The following is a 14365-nucleotide window of genomic DNA, read 5'->3' as shown; positions in this document are numbered from 1 at the left end:
GCCGCGCTGAGCGAAACGAGGGAGAGAAAGAGAGGAGGAGAGACAGGAGAGGAGGGGGAGAGAGCGCGCGAGCGATCAAGCACGGGAGGGAAGAGGGCACGGGGGGACTGGATCGTTTAATATACCCACTGTGAGCGACCAACCGACCTACCTACCTACCAACCTACCACCTAGCAATGTAGACGGTTACCACGTCGCGAAGCGTGTACGAGAGCGAGTCTGACAGAGACGGAGTCTCCTAGTCGAGCAAAACACACCTCGTGCTCGCCCAAGGGGGACTAATCTAGCTGGTAGTTTGACGTGGCGATGATGCGGTAGTAACCTTTACGTACTTCGCCTTCTGGTACTATCCTCTACTTACTATCCGCAACGATATCCCCGCGCGCGTTTACGCCTCGCCTACCCCATCTCCCGTCTTTTTCTCTCCTTTTTCACCACGTCCGAGCCGGGCTTTCTTTCATCGTCGTCGCAGCTGCGCTGCGTTATTCCAAATCGAACACTTTATTGTACACACACACACCGTGTACGTACTTTCCGAAAGAATCGCGGGATATCCCGCCGCTACTTTTCCGCTTGTCCCTTATTCCTCTTACTTATCCCGTTGCGCGCGACTCCGCAATTTTAATCTCGTCCTACCGCGCTTTTATCCACTTTAAGATGATGATTTAGCGATAGTAACCTTCTTAACCTTTAGGCACTCACCTTTTGCTACTTATCCGCCATTGCACTCGCTTTCACACGTAACAACCGTCCGCGCGATTATCTTCTCACATATCGCCGGGGTTTTTCTCAATTCGCAACCGTGCAATCGCGGCTGATAACATTTCACGGCGTAAACGTAATTACGCGCACATGTCTATATTCGTCGTCGCGTGGCCTCGCGTCTCACAGCTCTCATCGATTCGCTACGCGTGCACGTAGTACATACGCGAGCTCGTATCACCGATCCGCCGCGATCGATTCTCTCGCGAAAAGCTCGCGGACGGGATCGTGATTCCAACGTGCGAGTCCTTGAGAAGTGGCATCTACATACGTACGCGCGACTGACATAGTCTTTTCCTGTATAATTATCGTTACGCGGTAACGCGTAATCATACGCGCAGTAACGAGTACGTGCGACGCCGTCGCACATTCCTCTCTTCATCTTTCTTTCGCGACCCTGACCCTTGTCACGACGCTGCTCGAAGTAATATTTCTCTGAAACTCGCGAAAGACGCGCGTAAAGAGCGTCGAGAGAAGAGCAGGAGTATATCTCGTAAGTAAGTAGAGTCATAATTAGTCGTATCTCTCTCTCTCCTTCGCAAGAAAGCGCTCGGCGCGTCGCGATAAGCGGCCAATAAGCGTAATCGGTGATTTCTCTCGTCGTCGAAATTGCCGTTCCGGCAAAAATGTCGTCTCTTCCGCAGTGAAAGCGAGCCGTGGCATTGGAGCTACTGCGGTAGCCGGCGCGCGTCGCCGGGCGTTTTTCGCCAACCTTTCACCCGAAAAAGGATCGCGGCCACGACGACGGCGGTCGCGACTGCACGACTGCTGAACGTCGTCGGCCGCGCGCGGCGAAGTTCACTTTCCGCCCGCGGAGGTGAGAGTTCCATGGGAAGCTTCTGCCCGCTAGCCTAACACTCCGCACACGCCCATAACCAAGCGTGTGGAAACGCGTCCGTGACGGCGAGGCGGCTTTATCAGTCGCATACCTGCGGACTGCGCGGTAAACGGCGATCGAAGGCGCGTGCAAATGAATTTCTGGGAATGTTATTGGGAACACGAGAGGCCGTCAATGCGCGGCGTAGAAATTTTATCGAACGTACACATATATTTGGCTTTGCAACTGTGGATGCACGTACAGGCGAACGCGGAGGTGAATACGGAGAGGTGGAGATGCCTGACGCTTCTTAATGTTACGTCAGGCTTAATTGCTCACGAGTAACGTTAATTTTAATTAAATACTCTTTTTTTTACTCGGCGAACGTGATAGAATCCCACACGGGCGGAATACTCGTCTTTCGTTCTTTGAGTAACTCGAGTCTGTGCGGGACTTTTTTTATTCGTCCGTCTCGTTGAAACTGTTTACGGGCGAGAAACGTTCGACTCTCCGTGCGAATCATAAGATAAAATTCGCCGCGAAATTGGCGCGATTGGAGCAATCGCGCGCGCGAATTACGGAACACCGAGAGGGTCCCGCGGAAAAGCAACGGCGCGGCCTGTACGTCTTGGGGAAGCACATCACTGGGTCGTATTCAATCACCGTGACATTCAGCTCACGACTTTTGCCCCAGGAGGTGAGAGCAGCTTCCAGCCGCGGCATGAAGTGAACAGGATGCACCGCGTGCAATCTTATTCGCCCGTGGAATACAGCTTCGGTGTCTTTAAGTTTGTTGCTCAATGCGAGAGTGCACGACGGCGAAGGAAAATTCGAGAATCGCGGGAACAATTCGCGGAGGACGAAACGCGCGAAACGACGCGTCGCGTCGTGTTTCGCGCCGGCCAAGTCGAAGCAACGACGCGTCCAATCTGGCAAAATTGAAAGTGACAGACGCGATACAAGATACACCGATTCCGTCGTCGATATTTGAAACAAGGAAACGATTTAAACGTCGCGTCATCAAGCGCATAAGGAGACTTTTAAGGCGGTTGTAGGGTTCAGTATCGTGTTTTCAGTGGCGCATTCAGGGAGTCACTTGTACAAATTTAGTATTTACCAAGCAAAAGTACGTTCTTGTGCATTTATTTCACTACCTAAATAATAAATGTTGACTTGAAACGGAATTGGGGTGAATATATAAACAATGTTACAAATAAGAAAATATTGTTTTTTATTTCTCTTATTAATGTTGTATTTATATATTTCGAATATTGCTACACGGAGAAAAATCATCTTGCTGATGTAGCGAGACCACATCGTTGCTACTGCATTTCGTTGCGAGAGCAACGATAAAATTCAGTTGATATAACCAAATCAATGGATTATTCGTAATTAAAGGAGAAACAGTTTTGTTGCTAGGAAAGAAAATATTCTGTTGATTGAATTTGTCCTTAGGATACGTTAATTTGCTATTAGAACAAAATAGTGTTTTCCTACATTTACTAATTTGTTCTCACAGCAGAATAAATTGTAAATTTAGCAAAGTAATTCAGCAAATAGCAATCAGTATTCTTAACAAGGAGTTTTGCTGTCCAGCGTAAAATTTCCTTTACTAACATATTACAATATTTCTCTCTGTGTATAAATTATAAATTTCATACCGCTGTATTTTCAAAACAAAATAGTCAGCAATTCCGAGATTCGTATATAATGTCTGCATATTAATCTTTAATATCTTAGTAGTTTTTCATCAAAATCTTATTTTATAGAATATATTAAAAATAGAAATAAAAGTAGTGCGCTAATACATATCAAGCAATATATATAAAAAATATCTCAACTTTAGTCGCGATATTTCAGCTCTCGAATGGCGGCGAATCTCTTCCTGCGAGAGCAGTTTGATAATATTTCAGTGTTAGGCGGTGCAAGTTTCGCCAAATTCTTATCGTACTCATTTCTCCTTATATTCTTCTTACAAATGAATCGGATCAAGATGTACCGTTAATCGCCGGTTGACTTATTGTGACAAGAAGGATGGTTTCATACGGTCCGCTATTTCACGCCTGCGGGAGATCTGTCTTGATCAGTACTGCTACTCTTCTCCGTCTTCTTCTCCTTCGCCTTACTGCCCGCCGCTTAACTCGCTGTGATTTGCGTGACGACCGTTTCCGAGCGATCCTCAGGAATGAATTATCTCGATAATTTCTACGATTGAGTCATCTCTCTCGTAGCTCGGCTCAAACGAGATGCGGATTAATCGCGCAGTCAGCTCCGCAAATTGTGGAATAATTGCTCCACATTTACGACCTCCTCGTCTCAGCCGTGCGCGCCCTCAAACAAGAGAGATACGCAACGCGAAAAATGAAGTGAAAAAACGGACGATCCGACAATTTTTGTCCGTATCGGAAGCCTTATCGCAGGCGAAAACTTGAAGAGAAGGTGGGATTCGCAGATCCCTGTCGCGCGGATGATCGAGACTTCGTGAGGATGTCGATGGTAAGAACAGGAAGGGCGAATTAGCGTTTTACAAGTTGGCGAATTTATTTATGGATTTCTAGAAGTGGAATATTTGTTTCCCACTGGTACACAATGCGATTTGCGGAAAGCACATATGAGGTTTCAACGCGCAGCGCTCGCATAGTCTCATCTCTCTTAGAGAGACAAAGAAGACGTAGACCACCTCACCGGGCTCGCGACCGTGCGCCTCGGTTGTGTAAAGCTAGCGGTACATGCATGGTAGATATCGGGAGATACACATCGTAGTAATTAATAATATTATAATAACATACATAATAATTTTAATAATAATAAAATAACATTATTATATCGCTCCTATGATACCGTACAACGGAAATGCAGCTCTACACTCGTGAGGCCTATCGGCGGCTACGATACGGGTTGACTCTAAGCGCTATTTCGATACAACGTTCGTAAAATAATAATTAATATAATAATAATAATTAATAATAATAATATTAGAGACTCAGCGCGTATTAAGCTATTTACAAAGTTACGACCGCGGTCTCGTTCCACTCGAAGGGGAATCAAAACGTGGTTTAGAAAGGGAAGGGTGAAGTCGTCGTCCTGCTCGCTCCCGAAGCCATCGTGGATCTTTTTAGTGCCAACTTTTCTCTCCTCCTTTTTTCTTTCTCGCGCGGGTTAGCTAAAAGGCAACTCTCGATACCCTCGAGACGCCGTAGCAAGAACGTATGTTGCGAATCGCGTTAACATCGTTTCAAAATTGCGCTCGGCAGTTTTCTCCCGCGTCTCGCGGTGATGCACATTTAACGTCGTCGCAAAAGATATATTAGGACCAGTCACGCGAATTTCTGAACCCTCATCAACGTTACGTTGCTCGGGACGCTTTCTCTCGCGCCTTAAATATACACACAGTTCGGCCGCAAAAATATATCAAATTTACTACACGAGGAAATACATTTGCTTCACAAACATATCGTGATGCAGCTGGATCGAGTTTCCGAGTCGAAGAATTATTTGAACGGAAGTGAGGCGTTAATTATTCTCTGGAACACATAAGGGGGACCGACTGTATACTCTTCGCGCGTTGTATCCGACATGCAGGCACCACATGTGTGTGTATGTGTGTATGTGTGACGTAGAGACATTAGAGAGGGAGAACTCAGAAATATGACGCATGAAGCAGAGAAATTGTAAAAAAAAAAAGATTCCAAGTGCGAAAGCATATACAAATTCGCGCGATCGCGATGCTGTTGCAGTCCGTATCGGCGAGACGCAAGACGTTAACGCGATCGACGTAATCCGCAAAGTTACACAAACGCTTAATTTTATGCCTCGAGAACACGTTTTACGAGTATCTCATATTTCTATCTTCTCCTCTGCGCAAGAACCGAAGGTATCTCTCTCTCTCTCTCCCCGCCGTTTATATGAACTCGACGCATTCGAGCGCTACGATTGCGCCGCCACGCGCTTTCCCACTTCGGTATTCGCGGTTTAGCGTCTCGCTCGAAAAGCAAGAGAGAATCGGCACCACGCTACTACCACCCACACTCTATTACTTCACGCTTGCAACGCGCGTCACGCTATCGCCGAGCGATTTCGACGTGCGAATACATTCGATCGGTTCGCCGCGTAGCGCCGATTGCTCCACCGCGCGATTTTCATCCTCCGCGTTCTTTTCTCTCTCTTTTCGTTTATTTTCCCGACGCGATACGTTAGCACTCGCCCGCCGTTCGCGCGTTCTCTCCGCCACAAACGAAAGGATATGGCGGAATAACATTAAAGAGAATGAAAAAACGGATCCAGAGGGAGAGAACAACGAGAGAAAGAGATAGAGATAAAGAAAGAGAGAGAGAGAGAGAAGGAGAGGAAGGGAGGGAGAGACACACGACCGACGCTCGGGGAATAACGGTCGATCTTTATTCCACATCACCGGGTCGCGTCTCGGCCGGAATCGAAGAGACACTTCGCCGAGGGTTCACCCACTGGAAACCGATCTCAGCTGACTGGTATTTGCGTCAGCGATACCACCGCGGGCCCACCTTGTACCACGTGGCTCAAGGTTGTCCGGTTGTGTCTTCGCGACAGTCTCTCCCTCCCTCCCTCTCTCATTCTCTCCCTGTCGCGAGGGGACTCGCCGGCGACGTGATCCCCGAAAGCGCGCGGCACCACCGCGAAATTATATGGATTTTCTGAAGGGGAAGCCGGGTAGCCGCGCGCGGCTGATTGCCAGGTGGTAGGTCAGGAAGACGTCGCTCCGGGCCTGGGCGTGGTCCACCGGTAGCACGCGGAGAACAGCGCATCCACCGGCCGGCGTTCCCCGTGGAAGCTAGTAGGTTATTACGTAGTCCAATTTAGGACGTTAGCCCGAGGAGCCTGCGAGGAACAACGCCGAGCGCGCGAGATAGCTTCCGTAATGAAAACGCGGAGGAAAGTGGACCTCCGCCGCGCGCACGCACGCTCCGTTCCTCCTCTTCTCTGTCCCTTTCGAGTCTCCTTCTCGGGAAGTCGGCCGATTCCGCTGGCATGGGCGAACTCCACGTGCGCAAAGGACGAGACTCGATCGGTCGTAGCGTCGTCTGAGGGTGTTTCGTGGAAACGATACGAGAATGACGGACGGGTTGCGTCGCGCGCTCGTCCGCGAAAATCCAGGCGGATCGCGCGAAATCCGCGAACTCCCGCCGCCGTATCCCGGAGATAGCTGTCATCGTTTCCAGCTCTCTCTGCAGCTCGGCGCTTCGTGGTGGTGGATCTCCTCTGATGTGGCTGGGTGTAGGCTCGGGATGGATGCGGGAGGACGACAGAAGCGAAAAAAAAATACCAAAGAAGCGGGACGGACGAATCGAGTGTGAGGTGGTAGGCGAGGTGGTGGCCGAAAAAATTGGAAATAATAATGATAATAATAATAATAATAATAATAATAATGACCGCTCGATGGAGCTTCGCGACTGACACAGGCAGGACTTCCACCGCGCGAATTCGAGCCGTCGTCGAGACGGAGGAGGGATGTCGAGGAGAACTGTGGTCGGTGCAATACGGGTTAGTATACTCGATAGAGAAAGAGAAACGCGTGCCTACGGGAGTTTAGGATAGTTGGCCGGATGGCTTCTAATACCTAGAGTAGCCATTCGAATAGCCATTTGAGTAGCCGTTGGAGCCCTTGTAGGGAACAGAGTGTATGCTCCTGGAACAGAGATGGTCGAAATCGGAAGATGAGGAAAGTACACTTCCAGGGAAAGCCCTCGCTTCCTCCCCTCCTCTCCAAAAAAATTCTCTCTCCTCCTATCTATCAATCATACCCGCCGCCTCGTTAGAGCGTGGGACCCGTGCGCGCCGTGTGTTAGTACCAGAAATAGCCGACGACGAAGTAGTCGTAGTGAGGGCGGTAAGACACAATGAGAAGACGAAGTAGCGGAAGTGGTAGACAGAGAAGAGTGTGAAGAAGTGGTAGTAGAGTGCAAGTAGAAGACGAAGAAGAAATATACGCATGCCGGGGTATCTTGTGGTGGCGGTACATAGTTGTTGGTCGTCACGACCGGGAAAAGTGCGGGTGATCGAAATGAGTTATACTTTGTAGTAGTGGTAATAGTAGTAGGCGTAATAATTGTTGTTGTGATTGTCGTTGTAATTTTGTTGTTGCTGTTGTAGTAGTTGTTGTAGCTGTTGTTGATGTGTGCATTTTGTGTGTGTGTGTCAGGGTGCAGGAGATTCAGAGCTCCCGCTCACCGCCACCCACATCTACAACAGAACAGAAAACAAGACCACCGCCGTTACATACAAGGTATCCATTAGTATCCACCAGTATTGAAGATTTATTTTATCGCTCGCTCGTTCAAACGCGCTCGCGCACACGTTCCATGCGGGGGCAGCATTATTTCAGACTGATTTATGGGTCAGGTCGATCGGGCCCACGGGGCTCTCTCGCCGACTCGCGCCCGTAGGCGAGAGAAGGAGTGCAAAGTTCGCGGATCTTCGCGGATCTCTTCTCTCTCCCCGATTCTATCCCGCCGCCGAGAGGCGGGTGAAGGTGACACGTTGCAACATTACAAGGCTATTGATGCGAAAGGTCAACGCGGTAGCGGCCTCCTTCGGCCGAACCGATGGTTTTGACCTTCTCGAGGCCAGCACGCCGTGACCGCTTTAGCGATAGTTCGCGTGTCTTAATTCCCCGCTCGACTCGCTGATCTACATTCTCGCCCGGAATTCAAAGTTGCCGATACCGGTCTCGCGATATATAGCTCTGACAAATTGCGATATCATTATTGAGCACATTCTCAGCACTGCCCGATCCACTCCTCGCGGCAAGTCGTCTTGTGGAAATTTCAATGACGCGGAGCGGAGATACGCGTGAAAATTCATTAATTCGGAAAAAAAAGAGAAAGGTAATGAGACAGGCTGATTAAATATTTAACGACCGCCTTTTCTTAAGACACATTATCAATCACCGATCGATTTTGACACACGACGGCAGTGACGCAATCCTTCTCTACTGCAACACGATGACATCATCGTCGTCGTCACTTTCTCGTGCACTTTAATCAGTTTCACACACGCAACGATTATTCATGCGCGATCTCTCGATCGCGTGCACCTCCGACGGATTTTCACCAGGCCCGCGAGATGGTGTTCCGCTTTGCCCGTTGACACACCGCCGGTTCTACCGGCTTTAGAAACGGCGGAGCACTCTCCTACGCATGGAACGCTTTGCGCGAGCGTCGTCGATTAACGGTTACACTGAGAGGAGAGACGTTTCCGCGTGATGTCGATTCCGCGCACAGTGTCTTTTATCATTTCGCAGAGTCGATCGTCCGCCCGAACCGAAGGACCGTCGCCGCGTCCGTCGCGAGCAGTGTCAATCCGCGAGAGGCGCGTCGCAAAATGAAGTACTGCCTTCGGCTCCGATCGTTTCTTTTTTCTTCGACTTTGCCAAAGGTCGGACCGGTGACCCGACCGGTTTCCGAAGCGTCCATCTCGCTCTCCGTCGCTTACAAAGTTAGCGTCCGACGTTACGAATCGCATCTCCCCGTCGCGTTGTTGAACGTGGAACGACGCGTAAAAGCACCATTCAGTTTCCCGTTTGATCCCGATTACGAGTCGCTGCGCGGAGTAACGATTGCGGATCGATACAGGCGCGATACACGATTCTCTCGTCGCGTTGTAATAACTGCAACAGGAAAATCGCCGCGATAGTGACGCAACGACCGACGACAGTTGATTTCAGCTCGATTATCGACTCGTCCGGGAACGTCGTTCACCGTCGTGAGGAGGTGTCTCGCACGCGCCGAGGAACCACCGCGAAAACGTCTCTCCCCGGGGCGTTTCTACGTCGCTCGACATGCGAGAGTCACGCACTGACGGTCTGATTCGCGCGATCGCTCGCCGCGATATTCCGCGCAGGGAACGACGAACGGATATTTACAACGTCTCGGGGGCGAGAGAGTCGCGCGAGCTCCTCTCTCCGTCGTCCGCGCGACGCCATGCTCGAGAACGCGGCTCCCTCGCGAGAGGACCTCCTAAAGAGCACTCGGAGGTCGCGGCGATTGATCACGCGTCAGTTCGCGTACGTGTCTCTTGCGAGCGCGGTACCGAAGAAAAAGTTTCTCGAGGAGGAAAAAAAATATGTACGCGAGAGAAAAAAAGAGGAAAAAAAAAAAGAACAAACGCGCGACATCGCGATAAAACAAAGGGAGAACGAAGAAACGCGCGACGGGTTGGACGTTACCTGTGCTGCTTGAGGTTGTCCTGCCGCTTGAAGGACTTTCCGCAGACCTCGCAGGTGAAGGTCACGTCGTCCTTATGGCTGCGCTCGTGGATCATGAGGTTGTAGGGCTTCGTGAAGCGCCGCTGGCAGTACTTGCAGACGAACTCTACCGTGCACTTGGCGCGCATCTTCTGCCGCCGGCCGAACTCCCTGCCGTGCCCCTCTGTCTCCATCGGCATTATCGCGAACATCCTTATAAATTCCCACCGCTCCTTCTCTTGGTCGAGTCTCTGTCTCTCCTTTCCCTCTACCCGCCTCTCTCGCTCTCTCGCTAACGCCCGGAGTCACTCCCACCACTTCGTCTGTCTCCCTCTGTCTCCTTTCTCGGTACACTCGTCACTCTCGCTCTTTCTCTCTCTCTTTCTTTATCTCTCTCTCTCTCTCTCTCTTTCGTGCTCTCTGTCGTGCACTCTCTCTCTATCTCTGTCGCGTCCGCTGACTTTCGTACGCTCTCTCTCTTTCTCTCTCTCTCTCTCTTTATCTGTCGTTCCTCGACTCGCTCTTCTCCTCCCGCGCAAAGCTAGTCTCTCGGGCACGGCTGACTCCTGGGAGTGAGATCACTGCTTGTACCACGTCGCGAGAGGATCCTCGTATCGCTGCCTGCAAAGAGCACAGAGAATCGATGATTCGCGCGCTCGAGGGAGAATCACCGTAGTCGCTCGTTCGCTCGCGAGTATATTCGCGAGGGACGGCCCGTATCCGACGATATTTACGCGAGACGCCGATCTACGAGCGACGGGTTAGTAACACGCTGAGGCAACTTCTGAAGTATCTTGCATACCTTATGAACGCGCGACGCGTAGGTGGCGGGACGCGGACGCTCGCGGAATCGTCGGCCGGGTCGAATTATTCGGCCGATATTTTATTGGGATCGCGGCTAGAACGACCAAGTGCTCTCGTGCAAAGGGACGTTCGACGAGCTCGTCCTCCGATCGATTCGGCGAGGACGGCGCGCACAGCCGATGGCACCTACCGATACGAAATATGATAACCTTTCGGTGCGAAAACTGATCGATGCATTATTATTCCAGCTTGTTGCTACGTGTGAGAGAACGCGCGTACTCTTTCGTATAAATGCCAGGCGAGTTTCGCTTTTCGCAACTCCATTTCGCGGTCGATTTTACAGCCGCCTTCTCCGCTTTGACTCCGCAACGTTATTCTATAGGCGGGGACTCGGCGAGTCAAAGGTCGATGTGTGATTCTTAATCCAATGAGCGGGGCCGTAAACGCACGGATTTCAAGGAGGCTCCATCCCCGTAAAATTTATCTCATAGATACGCGTTCCCTCGCGCGCGTAAACTTGGAAATTCGCAGATAAAACGATCCTTTTACTCGCGATCTTTTTACTCGCGATCTTCTACGGCCGCTTCTGCGAAAACTCGCACGAGGTTCTCATCGTTAACGCCGATGCGTAAGCGCTCGGGGGCGCATTCAACTCGAAGCGCAAATGTCCCTTTTTCAGTTTCATTCGCGTGAGATACGCATTTTCGTGATGAACGAGAGGGTAGAGGTGGCCGTTATTAGCGCTAAACGTGCGAATCACGATTCCGTAATTTTCACACTCGCCGGCGCCGCGCAAATCACTCGGGAATATTTTTCGAGAGAGGAAACGCGGAAATGGCGAAGCGTCGATTCACCTTTACGCTTCCGACTTTACACACTTTTAACATGTGAATCGAATCTATCCAAGACGGCGTTCCGTGCGAGAAACTCGCCGGGAGAGCTTTAAAATCCAGTAAACACTAAATAACCAGTAACATCACGACAATGTTATCATTTCCCACTCAACAATGCAACTGTTATACACAACGCATGTTATATTGCACTTGCATTGTCGAGCGAGAGATCGATATATAACGTTACTACTAATTAATGTTCATCGGAAAGCTGTGAAACTTTTCAAGGACCCAACTTGGAGTAATTCCGACGAGAGCAGACCCGACGAAAGTCACCTACGCATGTGCGCGAAAATTTCACGATTCGAACATCACTGATCGTTTTTCCTACCTTTCTGCGTACTGAATACAAAAAATCGGCCGAATCTCGTTCCATTCGCGACGGAATTAAAAATGGAAGGAATCGGCGAAGCTCGCGCGAGTATCACTCTCGGAACCGGCGAATATGGGAGGTTGGGGGGGATCTGCGTAATCGAAACGGCGGGGCCTAATGGTGCGGTTCGAATTGGGACTGATGCGCCGGGGGAAAAAAGTGTGGCCCGCGGGTCCCGATCGCTCGCAGGGGCGCGCGCAGCCATCGCGCACGGAAGCCTGGACCAGTCGCTACCGGCACTGCGGTATTAAAGCGCACGGCGCACGCTCGAATAAAGCGGCGTGTCCGAATGAGTAATAAGCGTGCCTGGGCGTAGCCCGGTTGGTTAGCGTGGCTAACGGGCGGCGGAGCCTAATCGGAACTGCGCATTACACGTGCGACTCCGCCGTTCCATAAAAAGACCGCCGAAGGAGAAACGTCCGCCCGACCGTTCCGTCCACAACTTTGACGAAAGATTCCGTCGTTACCGATACGCGCGGAAACAAGACGCGACGATGGACAAACGCTCGACGAGGACAACGGTCGGCGGCTTTTCCGTCGCTATTTTATGCGACAGTGATGGCGATCATCTTGAGAACCGATCACTTAGTAATAAGTGCACTGAGATATGAATGTGGTTGGATCTGCTTGGCAGTGAACGGCCGAGCGCGTGTTGGCTGAAGGAAACGGAAGTTTCCGGTCAAACTGCAGATGAGAACTAGACATTTCCTTCGAGCGTCCGGCTGTCCATCGTCAGGTAGATTCGACCAAACTCATTTTTCATTGTAATTAATAATCTCTTTTTTTGCATCTACGGGAAAAAAACTCTTTATACAATGACAATATGAAACTAATTTAGTCACAGAATCCCAGTATTCTCTCTCTCTCTCTTTCTTTTCTGAAGATGGATTCTCTGACGCGATCAGTTTTTTTCCATAAATTCCACCTCGTCTGGAATCCTTCCTCGGTCGTCTCGCTGTCAGATCGCGAACCGCCCGTTCTCCTCCCCGTCGCGGGACGCCGATACGCCGCCGGTGGAAACGTACGATACGTCGGCTGCCACTACGTGGCAGTCTCGCCGAAGAGTTACGAGGTCGCGATACGCCTCGTATTACTCGAGGCGGAAACACGCGGAGGGAACAGGTTCTTCTCACTTTGCGCGAAGCGCAGTTAATGAGTCGCGCGTTAATGAGCCGGCCGCTGAGAAAAACGACATTAGCCGCGTGTAAACCCTCAGCCTTTATATTATATATGGGCGCGCACGCGACGTGATGAGAAGAGAGAACGCGGATAATCTTGAGGGCGATGATAAATGGCCGTTATTCTGTATCGATAACCGAGTCTGGCGAATTCGCGAGTCGAAACAGTCGGGAATAACAGAGGCGACCGATATGCCTTCTTTCTCTCTCTCTCTCGCGCGCGCGCGCGCGCTTGTTCTTTCTCGGACCAGAGAGAGACCTGCTCCCGAGGTAATATTTGTGACTTTTATGCAACTACGTCCCGAATACGATGTTGGTGCGCGTCGCGTGTACCACAGGAAGGCGAACATCGTGCCGGCTACCATGTTTGCTCACCGAGTTCGCGTGATCGAATGCTTTCGTTTAATGTATGATAATGTTATGATAATGTATGATAATGCGATATATATGTAGACGCTCGCGTTTATGAATGCGCCATACTAGAGGGAGATTTGCCAATAGGCGGAGAGCAGAGCGCGGCTTGGTATGCGCGGAACTATGCGAAAGTGAATTTTGTTGCACCGTGCGACCTCATCGCGTGGAATAATCAAGCGGTGGGGCTTCCTCCCGTGACTCCCGTGAACGGAATACCCGATCGGATGAGCAATTAAAGCGAATTTCATGCGATACCTTTCCCTTCGCGTCCGCGCGAGTTACTTATGAATATTAATTCGCCCGCGCGAGACGGATAAATCGCAACAAGTTGGACGCGAGTCACCCGAGAAAATTACATTGTCGATGAACCGCTCGTCTCTCTCGCGCGTCGAGAATAATAAATCAGAACAATAAATCGTCCGGCTACATAGGCGAGTAAAACGTCGGGAGACGCTTGGTGGTGTCTCGCGCCGAGTCGAACGCGCAAAACGAGGAGCGGGTGCGAAGTTAATTAATTATGGTTAATAGTGAGACATTAATATCGCAAATATCGCGCGCAACAGTTAACGATATATCGTCGTTTGGGGGTTATTAGAACGTTTCACGCTCGAGGAAGTGTTTGGGAAACCGTGGGAAACTGACGGATCTCTGCGTCTCTTGAACCGGGCCCGCGATGAAAAATGAGTTCGGTTGGATCCATCTGACAATGAATGGCCGACCGAACGCGTGGTTGGTTGAAGGAAAGCAAATTTCTGATTCTCCCGAAGCAAATTTGCTCCCGTTTTCCTCAACCGAAGCGCGTTTCGCTCTGCCTCGTCAGATCCGAGCGAACTGAATTTTTCAGCGTCTCTCAGACAAGGCATTCGACGAGGTGCTTTTATTCGCGATTCGAGCCACCTCGGCGCG

The 14365-nt window shown here is 50.4% G+C and overlaps 1 protein-coding gene across 2 annotated transcripts; it reads right to left on the bottom strand.

The window, feature by feature from the left end:
* Positions 1-7140: 7140 nt before the first annotated feature.
* LOC106741323 (protein drumstick) lies at positions 7141-10009 on the bottom strand. Of its 2 annotated transcripts, none has more exons than XM_014613160.1 (2): positions 9780-10009; positions 7141-7241 (listed from the first exon to the last, which is right to left on the bottom strand). In XM_014613160.1, exons 1-2 carry the CDS (start codon positions 10007-10009, stop codon positions 7166-7168), a joined length of 306 nt encoding a protein of 101 aa, XP_014468646.1. In that variant the 3' UTR covers positions 7141-7165. The 2 variants fall into 2 exon arrangements, with proteins under 2 accessions (XP_014468646.1, XP_014468648.1); XM_014613162.1 differs by lacking the exon at positions 7141-7241 and adding an exon at positions 7723-7795.
* Between the last annotated feature and the right edge of the window lie 4356 nt (positions 10010-14365).

The sequence above is a fragment of the Dinoponera quadriceps genome, unplaced genomic scaffold (genome assembly GCF_001313825.1).
Source record: "Dinoponera quadriceps isolate SergipeBrazil2010 unplaced genomic scaffold, ASM131382v1 scaffold405, whole genome shotgun sequence".
Taxonomy (NCBI): Eukaryota; Metazoa; Arthropoda; class Insecta; order Hymenoptera; family Formicidae; genus Dinoponera; species Dinoponera quadriceps.
The sequence above is the reverse complement of the archived record's forward strand: the minus strand, read 5'-3'. Positions and strand labels throughout refer to the sequence as shown.

What these genes read in the sequence shown, in the direction of transcription:
- LOC106741323 (XM_014613160.1), bottom strand. Translation starts at nt 10,009, where the DNA reads ATGTTCGCGATAATGCCGATGGAGACAGAGGGGCACGGCAGGGAGTTC. An exon ending in GACAACCTCAAGCAGCACAG is followed by an intron (nt 7,242 to 9,779) that starts GTAACGTCCAAC and finishes TCTCTGTTCCAG; the next exon opens with GAGCATACACTCTGTTCCCT.